Source organism: Lathamus discolor, chromosome 3 (assembly GCF_037157495.1).
Source record: "Lathamus discolor isolate bLatDis1 chromosome 3, bLatDis1.hap1, whole genome shotgun sequence".
Taxonomy (NCBI): domain Eukaryota; kingdom Metazoa; phylum Chordata; class Aves; order Psittaciformes; family Psittacidae; genus Lathamus; species Lathamus discolor.
The window spans coordinates 14,566,213-14,583,576 of NC_088886.1; the positions used below are offsets into that span (position 1 = coordinate 14,566,213).

The 17,364-nt window shown below is 36.4% G+C and overlaps 1 protein-coding gene across 3 annotated transcripts in view; it reads right to left on the reverse strand.

Moving 5' to 3' along the window:
• Nucleotides 1–17,364, reverse strand: part of ADGRL4 (adhesion G protein-coupled receptor L4) — an 82,599-nt gene that overhangs the window by 15,791 nt on the left and 49,444 nt on the right. For all 3 annotated transcript variants that reach the window (XM_065673664.1, XM_065673665.1, XM_065673666.1), the window contains 9 exons: nucleotides 17,147–17,217; nucleotides 15,200–15,373; nucleotides 14,917–15,100; nucleotides 12,561–12,677; nucleotides 11,260–11,453; nucleotides 9,859–10,029; nucleotides 8,139–8,342; nucleotides 6,888–7,108; nucleotides 6,727–6,793 (listed from right to left, as the gene is read on the reverse strand). In XM_065673664.1, the coding sequence (XP_065529736.1) occupies nucleotides 6,727–6,793; nucleotides 6,888–7,108; nucleotides 8,139–8,342; nucleotides 9,859–10,029; nucleotides 11,260–11,453; nucleotides 12,561–12,677; nucleotides 14,917–15,100; nucleotides 15,200–15,373; nucleotides 17,147–17,217 (1,403 nt within the window). The remainder of the gene's footprint in view (nucleotides 1–6,726; nucleotides 6,794–6,887; nucleotides 7,109–8,138; nucleotides 8,343–9,858; nucleotides 10,030–11,259; nucleotides 11,454–12,560; nucleotides 12,678–14,916; nucleotides 15,101–15,199; nucleotides 15,374–17,146; nucleotides 17,218–17,364) is intronic.

Consider the following 17,364-nt stretch of genomic DNA (forward strand, 5'->3'; position numbering starts at 1 on the left):
CTCATGTTCATTTTCTCATCAACCAACACCCCCAAGTCCTTCTCTGCAGGGCTGCTCTGAATCTCTTCTCTGCCCAGCCTGTAGCTGTGCCTGGGATTGCTCTAACCCAGGTGTAGGACCTTGCACTTGTCTTGGTTGAACTTCATAAGGTTGGCATCAGCCCACCTTACAAGCGTGTCAAGGTCCCTCTGGATGGCATCCCTTCCCTCCAGCATATCAACCGGACCACACAGCTTGGTGTCATCGGCAAACTTGCTGAGGGCGCACTCAATCTCACTGTCCAGGTCAGCAACGAAGATGTTAAACAGAAAACTGGAACCTGTGGGTACTTCTCCCCTTGCCCTTGGCATCGACTTGTACTCCCTCTGTTGCTTCTGCTTGCTTCCCTCTTGATAGGATACATGCTTGAGTTTTCAAGTCTAATGTCCTTCCAGTGAATCTGAGGGAGAACTTTTTGATGTGTTTTCTTATCATATTACTCACTAAGTTGCTTTAAAAAATTCAAACAAGCCTTTTTTACAGAACACCTTTCTAGGATCTTTGAGCTTTATGTGATGAATTTGTTCCTATATAACAACATCATATTGTTATATTGTTATATATAACATCATATTGGGTTGGAACTAGATTATTTTAAGGTCCTTTCCAACCCTATTCTATGATTCTATGAACATAAGAGCATTTAATTTTCATTTTGCAGAATAATGGCTACAGCCTCTTTTCCCAAGTATTTCTAGGGACTTTAGAACAAGGGCTTTAATGACAAAAGGAAGAAGGAAAAGTGCAAAGCAGGGACCTTAATTTCACATGAAAGGCCTGGTGTTGCTGAGAAGCTCCACCCACTGGGTATGGCAATATGGAAGCTGTGGATTGGAGTTTAAAGCTCATCCTGTCCACTGAGCAGGGAAACTACTTTCCTGCTCAATGATTATTTAGCACAGCATTTATTCCTGTTGCTGAACACCATTGTGGTTTGAACTAATCTGTTTTGACCAAAGCTGCACACTCAGTATTTAATACTCCTATATAATTAATTATCTCCTCTTTATCCACAATGGTGTAAGAAATGCCATAGAGACACTTTTAACTGAAGCCACAGAGGGGCTAATGAAATGGGGGCTATTTTTTTTTCATAAAGAATAAAAAAGCAGTTACTAGTCCCTGTAGGAATTTTATTTCCACAGAAAAGGCAGACTGAGGAACAAGAGTGGATATAAAAAAACGTTTTAACCAACTACTTTTTGAAAAATATACAGTAAATGGCACAGAGTATGCTTTTCTCATCTATCTAAGAAACTTAACAAAGCATTTATCACAAATAACCCTTTGGAAAAAAAACCCGCAGAATTTTCCAAAGCATAAATATTCGTTAAAAAATATGGTTTGTTGTAATGGAGGTCACAAGTCAAACAACTTTTTCATTATTAGTCCTTAGAATATAAAGAAATGTCGAGAGTAACAAACATGAGCTGCTCACTGAATAACAGAAATAATAGAAGAATCCCGAGGAGGCAGTGCTCTTGATTACATCAGGGTAGTGTAACTGATCTTAGAGGGGCTGCTCGGTTGGGATTTTTGCCTGTCGCCCCTCCCTTTTTTTATTTTAAGTGGGAACAATGGAGTGTCAGATCATGCTCAATGTTGGAATCTGCAAAACTGTAAAACTTTAAACTCTTTGAATATTTACTTTTCTACAAGTTTGAATGGCCTAGATTAAGTACATGAAATATGTGAGTCTATGAGAAAACAGCGGAGTAATGGATTTGCCAGGAAATTTTTCTGCATTGATTGCAGCAGTATTACTAATCCTGAATCAACCTAAATGTACAGAACTGAGTAAGTATTAGAGCTGTCCAATAAGATTTGATGAATGCACTATTCCATTAATTTTACCTTTTTTGTTGAATAAATTACTTGACAAATAATGGTAAAATTCATCAAATAAATTATCTGATGAATGTATTTTTTAAGTAATCGACTAGCTCTAATGAATATGCAGGCGGTTCCTTAATGAAAAGCATTACTCTACTGTTAGCCTGCTTTCATCACTCATATGTCACTTTTTTGTATTTTGCAACTGCAATCTGTATATTTTATTCATTTACCCATTCATTTATACATGAGAAGTTTAAAACAGTAAGGTTAATCAATCATTGCAATTCTTCGAATATTTTTGCTTTACAGTTGATTATTCATTACGTTTATTACATACAGGAATGCTTAATAAAAAGAACTTGGCTTTTCTGAAGACACCTCTCCCAAGAACTATTGGATTGTAGGTTCCAAGTCAGGTTTACAAGAATGCTCTGAAAATTACAGGGTCCATTTATAAGCCATTTTTGTACCTGCAAACACTGCAACTACCAGTTGTTTCAAGAAACTGGAGCTTGAAACCAAGCCAGACACTTTCAAGGTCCCTGAAAACACACATAAGAGGACCAAACCAAGCAAGGGCGTACAGGAGCCACCTCCTCGCTGCACAACACTAGGATGTTTAGGTAAAAGGCACAGAGAGGATTATTTGAATGATGTTCAATTTTGGAAATATTCTGACCTCAAAGAGCAAGTCTGGATTTTGGTATTACAGAGGTGATCTCAACAAATGATACTGATAGAATTTTACCATTAAATGACAAATTGCACCTGTTAATGTTACATGTCACACTTATGAGTTCTGGTTCTTCACAGAGGTATGCCAATTTATTATGGCAGTGACAGTGGGTACAAGTCCAACTTGCATGAATCAAGTCAATGCTGCCAAGGTGATACTCATGTTATCATGGATGGCTCTGAACTTGCTCCACAAAGCTCAACTGAACAGATTTAATGGGAGAAACTTTTGGGAGAGAGGTATATTGGAAAGGTTGCCTATAGCTGCACTTGGATTATCAGTGATTCTCTTCTAAATTTTCCTTTTAATAGCTTGCAGACTTTCATGAATGCAGCATTAATAGTCTTTGCCCAACCCTTCCAAACAATGTAATTTCTACTGCCAGCTGGTCAATTAATATATAAAGCTGTCCCTCACAACAGGTACAAGTGGAGGGATTTATCATCTTTCCACTTAATCTAAAAGATTAAATTTTCAAAAATGCCAGTATTTAGAATAAATTCCTTATAGAGAGATAAAACCCAGAGTGGCTCCCACTCAACACAGAGCAAGCTGTCATGTCAGAGGGGCGGAAAGCCGTATAGAAGTCCTGCACTATGGGAAGGAGTTTGTTATTGGCTGACATTTCATGCTCATCAAAACTGCAGCCACATTGCCCTGCAGACTAATGGGTATTTCATATTACACAGAGGTGGTTACTGTAAGTTTATTACAAAAGAAAAGAACATGTTATATGGATTACTTTTTTTTCCACATCTTTTATCTCTGAAGCTTATATTTGCATTTGCCTCAATCAGGGATGGGTTGTGGTGTGTGTGAATGTTTGTCTCTTAAAACTTGTGATAAACTCACTTGTCTATTAGAAATTTTAAATACTTGTTATAAATAATTTCTCCATAGTTGTATGCTTTGATCTAATCTAATGCATAGTTTTAGCTAAAATGCTTGTGGTTCTAAAGATTACAAGTATTATGAGGAAGAAATAAGTTCTAGAAATTATCTTCAGCTTGCAGCTTTTTTTACAAAGGTTCAAAATGCCCTTTCTTTGCTAACTGGATCTAAGGAGCTCCTGACCCACTCCTTTTCATGTAAAGTCACCAATCTAATAATAGTAATATTTGGATGGGATATGGCCATATCTTTCACTTAAGAATTCTAATAAAACATTAATATTAATAAACAAACACTTTCAGAAGTACTGTTTCTGCTTAGGCAGTGAAGAGAACTTAGCTTGCACTCCTGCTAAACACTTGAGCTCCCTATGGTTCACTATTACTGTAGATTTAATGTCCAGGGATGTGTTTGAAATAATGTACCCTGAGGCAGAAAATCCACTGGTAGAGAACCGGTCCTGTTCTATATCATTCACATATTGTCTCAAAGCCATATTACAGTATAATCTAAAGCACAAATCTCCGGAGTCCCCACTCTCAGAAACTGAAAGCACCATTTGGGCACATGGGCATTTGTCCTGACAATTTTAATGTTTCTGTGCAAGAATCATATTTGTGGTGAGTGGTTTTTTAGAGATTTGGCATGCAAACTCTCCAGGCTATCTTGGAAAACCTGCAAGCTCAAAATTAGTAGATGAAGCTCAGGATTAAAGGTAAGCTTGAAGCTGCCAGGTTTTGCAACTTTCTATATGAGGGTTGCAGCAATCAATCTGGTTATCCCAGAACTAAAATAACATTTCCTTTTAGAGTCCTTAATTACCTCCTCTCCCTCCCCTCCTTAATTAGCTGTGGGTAGAATGGAAATCTTGGAAAAAGATTGGCTTCTGTAATTAAAAAGACTTCCTGAGTGGCACTACTTTGGAAAAAGTTTAATGTTATTTTGGTGCCCATGCAGTATGATTAATAGGAAGACTGGACAATGGAAACCGAATTACTGCCATCAACGTGCCTTCCACAAAGCAGACATCTAACACCAACTTCGTCTCCAACATGTGCCTATTTTCCTAAGGTTTTCCTTATTTTCCTTAGACACTAACCTGGATAGAGTGTAAGCCAATTACCTAGCTCCCTGCTCTCTTTGAAAACATCCTTCTTGTATTTCAGGATTCAATTTGTTATGATCCCATCAAAATAAGCTGTCCAAATGCTTTAAAAAAAAAAAATAATCACACACCAGCAGAGCAGCTTGCTGAAAGTGGTTTGCCTTTCCTCCAGGTCTAGCAACATGATTATGAAGAGACAATAACAAAGGTATGCGAATACTGTGAAAACAAGTTATCACAAAACCATTCCATAACATACAAAAAACCCAAGACAACCACCAGGCCATTTGCTGTCCAGCTATAGCTCCTTTGTGTGGCTTCACTTAGGCAAAGGAGTGGGAGAAAACAAAAGAAGCTGTCTGGCTTTTATCCTCACCCACAGGTGGACTGCACTGGCACATAGGGCCCTTATCAACCTCTATTACCTCCACTTTAAATTTGCAGGGAATGCTGGAAGATCTGGAGTGCTGAAAGAATAGCTACGGGCCTCAGAGCAAAATGAAGCTGCAGGCCTCATGAAAATCCATGCTTTGCAGGATTTGCCTCCGTGGCCATCTATATGAAAGCTGCTGAAGACCTTCTCTGCCTCTGTACTGTGCTCTGAATTAAGCACAGCTCAGTTGGAGCTGAAAATGAGGTTACAGATGCATAAATTTGGGGCATTTTGTATATTTTGATAATGCAGCTTTCCTGTGCTAACTGTGCAGTGATACATCACTGCCCATAAATCTTCACCTGAAGGCAGATGAGGAACAGGAATGATAGCAATAACAAAAAAATCCCATCCTTGCTGCCTTCATGGAAGAAAGAGATAAGGTCCAGAGTGGAAATAGGAAATTGACAACTTAAACCCAAGAACTGTAAGAATTTCCTACTAAAGGATAGTCTCTCCCTATGAATTTGTTTTACTGTAGTAACCTGTTGTCCATCAGGGCAATCTGACAGCAGAAGCACTCATCCAAGGGAGGTTACAGTGCCTTGACTCTCTCAAAGTCTGCTGTGCTTACCAGGAGGGTGAGATGGGGAGGAATCACCCTGCAGCTGCATCTGGCAGGTTGCTCCCAGCCCATCCCCAAACTACAGTAGGAATTTTGGGTGGAATTTGATCAGAATTATACCTGATACTTTATTCAGCTTTGAAATTGCAAACACTTTAAAATAAAACTGTTTTACTATTGTCTTGTGTGCATAAGTCATTGCCAGTTCTTTTTTGCAAATCTTCACATTTATCACCAAATAAATAAACCAAATAAAACCCAGTGTATGGTTATAACTGACTTGACCACAGATGCCACCAGTCCTCACCATTGTACCTTGTCACTATGTTAGCTCCAGCTATCGCCAGATCACTGTCAACTCAGTCATACACAGTAATGCCCCATTACAGCTGGAATGGTTTGTTAAACTTTATAGCACTCAGAAATGGTCCTGAGGCACCAAAAATGTCTTGTTTCAGAATTGAACATATAATACCTGCCAAATTTGCAGGTTTGAAGCCACTTCCAGTAAGAATTAAAAAAGCCCTTTTTACAGCTGAAATAGGGCTATCAATACTTGACTTGTCTGCCCATGTGAAATAGTGGGTTCTTTTCTCTGACGTCGCAATTTAGTTTAAAATAGCTTTGATGATGACAGGGTACATGCGAGTGATAAAGCCACAAAGATGACAGTCTAATCTTACAAAGATGACCGATCACTGATAAGAGATTAAGTCACACAACATTTGAAAAAACAGATTATCTGTCTGCTAGGATAGTGTCTGCGTACACCTCCTGCTGAGCCATGCTAAGATGCCAATGACATACAGAGATACTACTTCTTAAAAAAGAGAAATGCTTCACAGAATTTCTGAAATCATCAAGATAGAACGAAAGCAAGGAAGAAAAGAAACTCTGATCTTATATGGAGCTTTTTTTGGTCAAATATTAATTTTTCAGGCTAGTAATGTATTTAGACATACAGCATATAAATAATTTAGAGACACTATAAAAAGGTCTAAATTAGCCAATTCTGCCCTATAATTAGCACTCACAGCTATGCTGGCAATGGGTGGGTGATTATTAAACACCTTTTATTATCGGTTTTATGTACTGCAATAAAAAATGAAAATTATACTTACAAGAATTATTAGACATGCTGGTCCTATAAAACTCCATATAAAGTTGTTCTTCGTGCTGAGCCAACATCTGAAAAGTAAACAGCAGAAAATGCCTTGAAATGTGCTATTGTGACTATTGCATCCTTATGTATGTTGATTTGGACACAGAAACAGTGACTTACACTTCTGTGGTGCCATAGTACTTGTATCCTAGTGCGGCAGAGATTCCAACGACCACAGCTGGACTGACATAGCCAAAGACATAGAAATTCTTATGCAAGAAGCCCTTGTTGTAGATGACTCCCACTACTATAAGGTAGAGGTGAATACCTTCAATGCACATCCATGCAAAAGCAGCTAGAAGGAAATAATGGAGTAATCCAGCAGTAATTGAACAGAAGAGCTAGAAATTCAATCAGAGAAAGCAAGAGTCATAATTCTATTAATATGTCTGCTAATATAACAGCATATGCACAGCAACCTATTGAACTCTAAAGTGGTGGTCCAGCAGCCCATGTGTAATACTGATTGACAAGAACTTGGCCTACACCCATGAGCTCACTTGTTCATTAAGGCTTTCTGTAGCAACTGGTAAGATAGAGACTACATTCAACTTTTAGTGAACTTCTTCCCAGAAAAACTATATAAACAACTTGACAAGGTTGATCCCATAGTTACATTGGAGCAGTCTGTATGATTGCCTGATCTAGATGAAGTTCATTTTTACAGTTTTGATAATAGTCTAATTAGGCATCACAAGGAATTATTTCCAAAATTACTTTTGTTACTACAAAATGTTTGTAAAACGATATTTCTTGATTAGTTGGTACTAGAATGTCACCTCATGGATAGCAGTTCGTATTTTTTCAAGTAATTTTAAATTCAATTCAACTCTTTACAGTAAGATTATTCTGATAATTTATGCATAATTTAATTTCCTAAAACTATTCTGAGATGCAAAAATCAACAGCCCATCTTGTGTGAAAAACAACAGGGACAAGTCAAGACCTCACATGAGTAAAGAAAATGGGTCTTCCAGCTAACACTGCTGTATCTTAAAAGCTAGCTTGTCACTACAGATCTGGCCTGGCTTTTAGGAAAAATTGTCACCCAGAAAGCCACCAACATGGGTTTGCACAGCATCCAAATAGATGAGAAAAGTGAAAATGATAAGCATATCAAGACCACAGTCTTTGATAAGATGACAAAGCTCAAATGAAAGCCACAGAGCAACGTCAATACACACCAGTTCAGATGAAGACCCTACTTCTTTAAATGACCATTTTGTATTTTCTGTTACTAGACTGGGAAACCAGGGTCACTGGAATATTCGTACTGATACTAGGAAATATTGGAAGTAAATGGAAAATTGTGTCTTATACAGTACATTTACTTTACAACACAAAATCTAGATATGAGTGAAAACTACCCACCTTATTATTGTTCATATTAATTCCAATCAGAAAAATAAGTTCCGCCAGGAAAAGGCTGCAGCAGAGGTTTTTGTGAATTGTCGTTCTAGTGCTTTGAATTTCACTGAAGAACCAGAATGTAAAAATGCACATGGAGAGGCAAATCAACGAAATAATTATTCCTAGCTGAGTGATTCTTGTAAGAATGTTATAATTTGTAACACCCTGGGGGAAAATTATAATATAATATTTAAAAGAACAGCTTTGTACCTTCTCAAGAAAGACCTCATTCTATTATACTTTTTTTTCTTCTTTTCTACAAAGTATTAATCAAAACTGTTTGTAGAGTTTCACTGCAAACTTACACTTTGGATAGTATAAAAAGTATTGTTTTTTTGTAAGACATAATTCTAAGGGAAATTAGTAATGAACCTCATGTATTTCTGCTCTTGCATTTTCTGATATTTCTTAACAAAACTTTTTTATTAACATCAGTATCTCCTAATGCGATTTAAAAAATCAGATCATTTTAGTGAATAACAAATACACTGGCAGTAGGACATATATTAATATGACATGAACATTTTCTAATATAAAAGGACTTATCACAGCAGTGACTTAGATAAGCAAAACTGAATAACCTTCTTACTGCATTTGCAACATGATCAAAACAAGACTCTGAAATAACAATCACTTCAAACAAATGCTATCCCAGATACGTAACATGAATATTCTCCAAAGAAACACAGGCTATTTTAATATTGGATGCGAATATTTTCTGCACAGGAATACAGTTACATTTGTGCTGCTTGGTATTTGCACAAAGAATCTCTTGAAGTACATGACTGTGCATCAGCATAAGGGTAGCATTCAGCTGACCATAAAATGTATCTAAGTAATTTTTTTTCTAAATAAAGAACCAGAGATTATTCTCCTCCCAGCCTTCTTTTTCAAAATAACCGTATAAGTACCTGCAAAGGTTTTAAATTTAAACTGAAGACTTAGGATGCTATTTAGCAACCAGGAAACAGCCTCTATCAGCATGAAATTCACAGTGTGAGAGAACTGTCTCAATACAGTATATTCATGCTAATATTCTGCTTGCTGTCAGTCCTGATACCTTGTAAAGCTGCCTCCTGAGGCAGGACCTGAGCTCCCACAGATCTCCACACAGGCCCTGGAAATCTATGGGGCCTCTTAATGCAATAAAGAGATAAACTGAGTGGTCATTCTCATGATTTTGTGCTTGTCATGAGTGCCCATGTTTAATAGACATAAACTTCACACTGATTTATACTGTTGAAAATTCTCAGGAAAGAATTTAAAGCAGATTTTTAGATGCCAAGGTTAGACAAATGAGTGGCAAAGTTTTGTGAGAGAGAAATTCAGGGCCATATGGCTACTGACCACCAGTGAATGCCAGTTAAATCCCACAGCAGTCTTAAAATGGGATTTAAAATTAAAAGCAATGCACCAAAAATAAGCACAACAGACTGTGTATTTGGAACAAGATACTTTGCTGCATCACTGCTCTGTAATACTGCAGAAAGGACAAAAGGAAAATCAAACACATATGGGAGGAATTTTGTTTGCTCTGTGCACAATAAATTGTGTGTTTGCTGAACAAAATCAAGAGACAACCTAAAAGGCGAAAAGTACGTAAGTTGCACTGAAATAAAAACATAAGGAATGAGGACAGGAGAAAGCATGAGGTAAAACACTGAATTAAAATAGCACTTACAACAGAGCCACCTGAGGACATCAAAACAGCAAAATGAGTCAGATGATTACATTTGCATGAGATATGAGTGGAGTTGGAATGTGTCAGCTCACAGCCTTCTGTAGCCCAGTTGCCATTCATTGTGTCTGCTGAGTAGTTCCAAAATGCACATTTAATATCTTTATCCAGAGTCTGGAACAGAAACAAGATGTTTTACTGATGGCAAAAGGCAGGATATTTGCTATCAAGAGACCTTTCTTATGTTAGCCAGTGCAATTCATTAGATACTGCTTGCACCTTTGGAAGTCTGGGAAACAAAAATGACATTCTGCAAGTCCTATTCCAAGCAATTAAAACATGGCTAGGGAGGGAAGCATCTTATTCACACAGCTAACACCCTACCAAAAATGTAGTCTAATCAGATTATTGAACCCTTTTGGCACTTGCAAAGGCGCTGGAATTTTTACCTACTGAAATCATTGTTACATACATACACCTGCACCTGCTGAACATGGACTAAACCCCAAGGTTACAGCCACATTGCTTGTCCTGCTCACAGTCCCTTCCAAATGACCAGTTTGAAAACTGAGACTTATTCTGTGCCTTTTACAAAGTGATATGGGATAAAACCAGGGTCGTATCACACCTGCTATATCAGGTGTGACGACAGCGCTGAATAAGACCATTAGTATTATTTATTGCAGTTAGTGCTTACTAACTCATCAAAGATAAAGTCCCTACTGTACCAATGGGTTGTATAAATATATGCAAATTTATATAGAAGACAAATAACAAATTCAAAAGCTGCATAACCAAGGTTAACACCTCGTCCTACGGTCAGCCTCCCTACACACTTTCTTTTTATGTTTCTGATAATTCCTTGTGCAATGCACAAGTGAAGTCAGTAAAATCTATACACACTATGGAACTAAAATTATTAGCTTTAAACAAATGTGTTTAGATTTCAGAAATAACAAAGTTGAAATGCTATAGGTTCTGGTATTTTATCCTACCTCCAAGGTAACTTTTCACAGTAACTTTGAAGCATATCTTCGTATTTTTTAATATGCATGCTTAAGCATGTGATAAACTTTCAGAAACCCTACCTAAATACAGAATATTCAAGACCCTGTAATATTCTCTGTTTCAGGCATCTACATTTTATTCATACTATAACCCAGCAAAGCTGGCATTGTTGCCCTTGCTTTAGTACCATGGTTATTTTCAGTTGTATCATATTTAGTTTATTGCATTTAGGATGTCACATTTGGAATTTATCTAATTAGAGAAATAAAAAACAAACATCAGCAAACAACAGAATTATGTCTCAATATATCATACACTGCAGGTACGGTTACATCACATAAAATGATTAGCTGTTATTTTGTTTTATTTGAAGTTGATAATAAAAAAGCCCCTTACCTTCGCATACTTTAAGGTAAATGTTATTTTCTCAAGCTCATAGAGTGTAGGTGGATTTGAGCTAATTGCCACAGCTATAACTGATGAGCTTATAGTCTGTCTCTGCTCTGAAGTATCTTTTGAGGAGACGTTTTTAGGCGATGAAAGCAAAGAACCAATATTGCTATACCGCAGAAAGACAACTGCAACGGTACCTATCAATCAAACAGAACATGTTCAGTGGTTTGTGGGGTTTTTATTGAAGAACAATATTGAAGACATTAAGGAAACAATAAACAATAGACATTATTACTGCTCTTGCATAAAATATGCAAAACAGATGGAATCTTTGTGGAATACTTATAAAAATGTTTTAGAGACAATGAAATATAGCTTTATTTAAAACAATGTAACTGCCATTAGATATATGTATGTGTGCTCACACTGGGAATTCTAATTAGATATATACACATATACTTTTTTCTAGAGTAATGCATGCTTGCTGCTGTTTTACAGTTGGCTACATATGTGGTATGAGGTCTCAAACTAAAATGGCTCAGACCTGAGGCAAGTACTGGGTTTCTCTGAATTACCTGGCTTACTTTGAACTCCATTACAGTGGAGACAGAATGGAAGGCACATAGGGAAAAAGAAAGCAAATGGGATTTTAGGATGCAGTACTGATATGAAAAAAAAGAAGTCATGATTTTTCTCCCTGGTACCAACGCAAATCACTTTTTTAGGCACTGACAGGTGGTGAGATTCAAATAAGCTTGAAGATGATTAAGATTTAAAAAATATTTTCTATGTTTGTTAGGTCAGGTGGTTTAATTCCAGAACTATTTAAACACATTTCTGTATTTTCAGTGATGACAGTAGTTGTAAACAGTTTCTGTAGCACTATGAGGTCCAAGCCAATTTCCGTGAGTTACTGGTTCGGTACTGCAGAAAACGTGTTCTTGCCCTAGTGAACTACTCTTTAAATAGAAAAGATACACCAATGTTTGAAGGAGAAATAAGAAAACTAGTTGATGGGGCCAGTCCGAAGTCACAGCAGACCTATGGCTAAGAAAAGGATAAAGCTCAGGTCTATGGTAACAATATCCAGTGTTAAAGCTCACTGTATATTGGAAATGTTAGAAATACCAGTCTTGAGACAGTAAAGGGGTAGGAGAGATGATGATAAAAACACCTTGACTCCTCTGTAGTTAGCACGGCTGAAGCTCAGTCTTAGTAAACTGCATATTTGGTTATTTACCAGTGAGTACAAGTCTAGCTAAGGTGTTTAATAACCCACCTACTCTCTAACCTTTGTTTCTTACCATTAGGATGAGATTCCTTTCTCTTCTTTGGAGAGATCTTTATATAATCTCCCCCCGTGTATACATGAGGGTGAATGTGTTTCATGTGATGGGAATCAAAAGCAAAAACCTTGAGTGCTGCAAAAGAAGAAAAATACCGTACAAGTCAGTGCTCGATTACAGTGTATCATAATTTACAGTTCGGTTAATAAATGTGCTATTGAATTGCATAATTACCGTGAATTTTAAGAATATACCATTGCACCAAATATTTCAAGAAAAATGTTATTAATATGTTTGCTTAAACCCCTATGTTTTATTATTTTCCTGCATATGTTTTGCTCTCATACTTTTTACTCTTTCCATGAAAAATATTGCCTTTTATTCACCTTGCATTAAATTAGGAACTGGAAAGAACAATGTAGGTTACTCTAAGAAGAGCTATTGCTTTATTAAAAATGCATTTCTGAAAGGGACCACAAATCACAATTATAAAAAGCAAAGCATAAAATTCTCTACTGAATAGTAGCATTTGATAAAAGCCAATTTTTGAAAAGTATATATTTTATAGTTATCTATCCATGCTACCAAATGCACATTGCACCATGAAATAATGATGTGTCTTGTCAAAAAGCAAACAAACAAGCATCACCCCTCAGGACACAAACTACATTAGAGGACATTGAGCTCTTTACTTGGTTCATTATAGTGCTGAGTTTCAATCACCCAGGAAGGGAGCAAAAAAAGTCAATCAGGCCTTTTTTTAAAAAACAAAACAGCAAACAAATCTAAAACTTGACTGATGGAGGAGTATCACTAAGCTGTACCATCTGCATTGCTTATAGCACAGCACACAAAAATAATATGAGCTATTCAATAGACCAGCTGTCAGAAAATGTTCGTCAGGATGTAAGAAATACTTTTCTGTAGCTGGAGTTTTGAAAAGCTTGGAGTTCAAGAGCTTGCACCATGAAAAACAGTGGAGAGAGACGGGTAATATTGAGGGTCTTGTCCCAGAATAGATGTGTGGGACACATTTCAGTCCTGTGGAAAATACATTGATGCTGAAAAACCGTAACAAAAGATTGCAGTGTTTGGGTCCAATTTGGAAAAGAGCTCATTTAGTTTCTCATTTTAGAACAAGAGCAAGACAAAAAAAAAAAAAAAAAAATCATCCACCTTTCAACATGGAAATTTCTCACCATTGTCTTGATAAGCTTTTTTTCTCACCTTGGTCTGACTGACATCTACACTGCTACTGGAAGCTGCACTGGAATCCTCTCTTTAAGACCTTCACATCCTCAGCTCTGTAGCCAGGAGACCCTCTCCTTTCTGCCAGGGTGGTGGGGGAGCTGGGGCTTTACAGCCAGCTCGTGGCATCACTCTGTATCTGCTGCAGACCCAGAGGTGCTCTGGACTGACATAAATCTGCTTCTACAAAGTTTATGTAATGGAATAAATCTCTTATTTTTCATCACTCTTGCTAATTTACTTTCAGAAAAGTGAAGGAAGAACAGGTGGTTTGACCTGCCTAGGGATCAAAGGAAGAATATTTCTTATCATGTCATCTTACAGATTGGCAAACTGGTAAGAGGTACTGAAGGACTGTACTGAATCTAAAATAAGAAACCAGGTCACATACAGTTTGGGTACATTCAGAGAAACGAAGATGTGACCATTGCCAAAGTCATAAACAATGCTTTATCAGGATTTTCAAAAGCAGCTGGTATTAACCTTACTCTCCTCCCATTGAAGGAATAATAGAACTATTATTAATACAGGAAAATCAGCAGGAGTTGTTGTGAAGGCACCAGCACACAGGGAGAAAGGTAGGAAAGCAAAACGTGCAGTTTAGCCTAACTGGTTCTCCTCAGATATTCCTCTTAAAATGGAAATCCCTCTGAAAATAAAGCCACTCCAGATTGGATTTACTAGCTACAATTCTTATTCCAAGATCATCTACAGTACCTTCACTGAACCAAAAAGAGGAAAAATTCTGCATAGGGCAAATCTAAGTTTCATTCCACAGGTAGGTTTTTTTTTTTTTAGTGCATATTAGATGCATAGGATAATTTTGTACATGTAAGATAAATGCAGATTCACTGTTACGGTGTGACTATAATGAGAGATTGAAAGAGAATCTGAAAGGACAATTTCCCACAGCTTCTCAAGTTTTTTCTGGGCTGTAGGCTCACATGTTCAATCATTGAAAATTATGATACCTACACTGAAAGTCAGGTGTTAGTTATGAAACTCATACAAATTAACACCTGTGTGTTTCACATAACACCATTTCTAATCTTCATAATCGTGCTGAAAAATTCCACAGTGTAATCCACACCTAAAGTATATCGTAGATTAATTTTCTTTATCTTACCTATGTCACTTGCATTAGCATCTAGCTGCGTTGTCTTTTTGAAGTTCTGTGACATGAGAAGCGTTGCTTGTTCTGCAGTATGCAGCAGCTTAGTCAGGCTCCGTCTTTGGTCATCTACAGGAAGAGCTTCCCAGACTGTAATCTTGTCTTTTTGTAAAAAATTGTTCACAGTACTAACCAAAACCTGCAAATAAAATTGTATGTTTAAGTGCAGGAGTCATATCCTATTTGTAAAAGAAGACACACATCCCCCTCATCCAATTTTAAGGCTTGATCTACTCACATTAATGGTTGTATTACGAAGTGTTTCATTGTCGGATACAGAGTAATGCCTGGTATTTAATGATGAATAAGATAGCGCTTCAACATATGAAATCACATCTACAGGTAAAAGTGGTCCCAAAGTATTTTTATTAATTTCTTGCAGCATCTCCAGGGGTGTTTTCAAATGACTAATCTGAAAAATACAAGAACTCGCATCTTAATGAAACAAGTGAAGTCACATTTCTGCAAGTGAAAGTAAACCCAATGCAAATGGCTGATTTCTGTGAATTAACATACTGGCTTTAATGATGCTTGTGCTTAAAAAGAGGCACTATTTAAATCAACAGGTTATACATGTCTGCTATAATCTTAATAAACAACTACTATAAAAATAAGCCATATGCTATCATTAAACTTTTTTTTTTTTTCCACTACTGCAGCTCATTTTCATTTACCCTAATTCTCCAAAATTAACTGGTAAATGTTCTGCAAAAATCATTAAATATCGGTGATTTGATTATTCCATTGACTCTCTTCTGTTAATTTTTTGGTTGAAAAGGTGGGAGCAGAGAAATAGTATTAGTATATTTGGTAGGGTTGTTTTTTTTTTTTTTTTTCAAATGCAGATTATAAAGCATGTAGTTAAATCAAACTGTACTGCCTATTTCACCATCAATGCTTCAGTTTATGAACTGCTTAATGCACTTATATAAAACAATTGGTTTAAAAAGCAACAGTCTGAAGAAGGTGAGATGATTAAACTTGCAAATTTCCATCTCACAGCTGAATAAGAAAAGAATTCTTATTTCATGATACTGAAATTTAATGAGATTAAAATTCCTCCCCCCCCCCCCCCCAAGAAAGCATCAAACAAGCCCTGAACCCAACACCTGATTTTGTAAGATCTGTAGACTCTGCTGCTGAACAGCTTTTATGGGGCTTGCTTTGTCTGCGGCTGCAGCTGAATCGAACTAGAACACAGGCTAAAAACCTAGGCTAAAATCTGACACAGTTATTTATGCAAAATTGAGGTATTTTAACGTATTACTTTAATTTGATTAAGTATTTTAAAAACAAAACAAAAAAAAAAACACCCCAAAGTCATAAATCCTGCTGTGGCATTTACCATGTCTTCATATGTAAATGTGGTAAGCATATGTTACATTTAATATAATACATTACATTACAGGTTAACACAGAAAGCATGTTAACACAATGACCATCTTACAGTAGGTTAATAAAAGCCTTTCAATGAATATCTTTCTGATTTTCGTAACTTTGGCAAACTGCTTAATATAACATCCCAACACATACAATTTGATTTCATTTATTTATGCTTATGTTTCATTAATCTTTTTAAATTAGACAATACTATAAACGCAGACTAATGAACAGTGATTCTATTAAAATTTGGGTTTTTTTTAATTAGCTTCAGGAATCTCTGTTTCTGGTGAAAAAGAAATCTTGAGTCCAGAGTCTCTGAGTCTATAAATTCTGCACCACTTTACATACTATGCTTTGGCAGTAAATATATTAGCATACCAGGATGTTATTGCTCCATTTTCTATTTTGTCACTTGTTGACATTACTTTTGTAAGCTATCTTGCTGCCTTTCACTCTGAACAAGCAAATAATTGCACATCAGTAAATGCTGCAGTGTGTAACTTCAAAAATTACAGAAACAGTTGAGTGATCATCACACTTCTGAATTTTTCATGCATCATGACTCACTTTGCTGGAAACAGAACACACAGATTCCCAGCAAGTTATTATCATGATTTGAACATACAACCCAGTTCAAATAATTTGAAATTATTAAAAACACTTCTGTAAACATACTTAAGTTCAATTGAATGCTTCAAGCATTTGTTAAAAGCTCCTTAAGAACTATTATAATTGAAATAACAGTTTCAAACAGAAACAATTAAAGGATTTAGAAATTAATCTATAAACCAATGCTACTTACCCCAGCTAAAGTTCTGTTAATATGTTCGGTTATACAGTCTTTGTATAATTCACACTTGGCCTTCGGATTTTCTGTAAAAATTAAACAGAAACTAATTATATACTGCAGTTTAATCAATATTCAATATATACTGATTTTAAGAGCTCTTGTCATTCCTAACACCACCAGCATTATGAATTTAGGCACATTAAGACACAGCACTTTGTTCTCAAACTGCA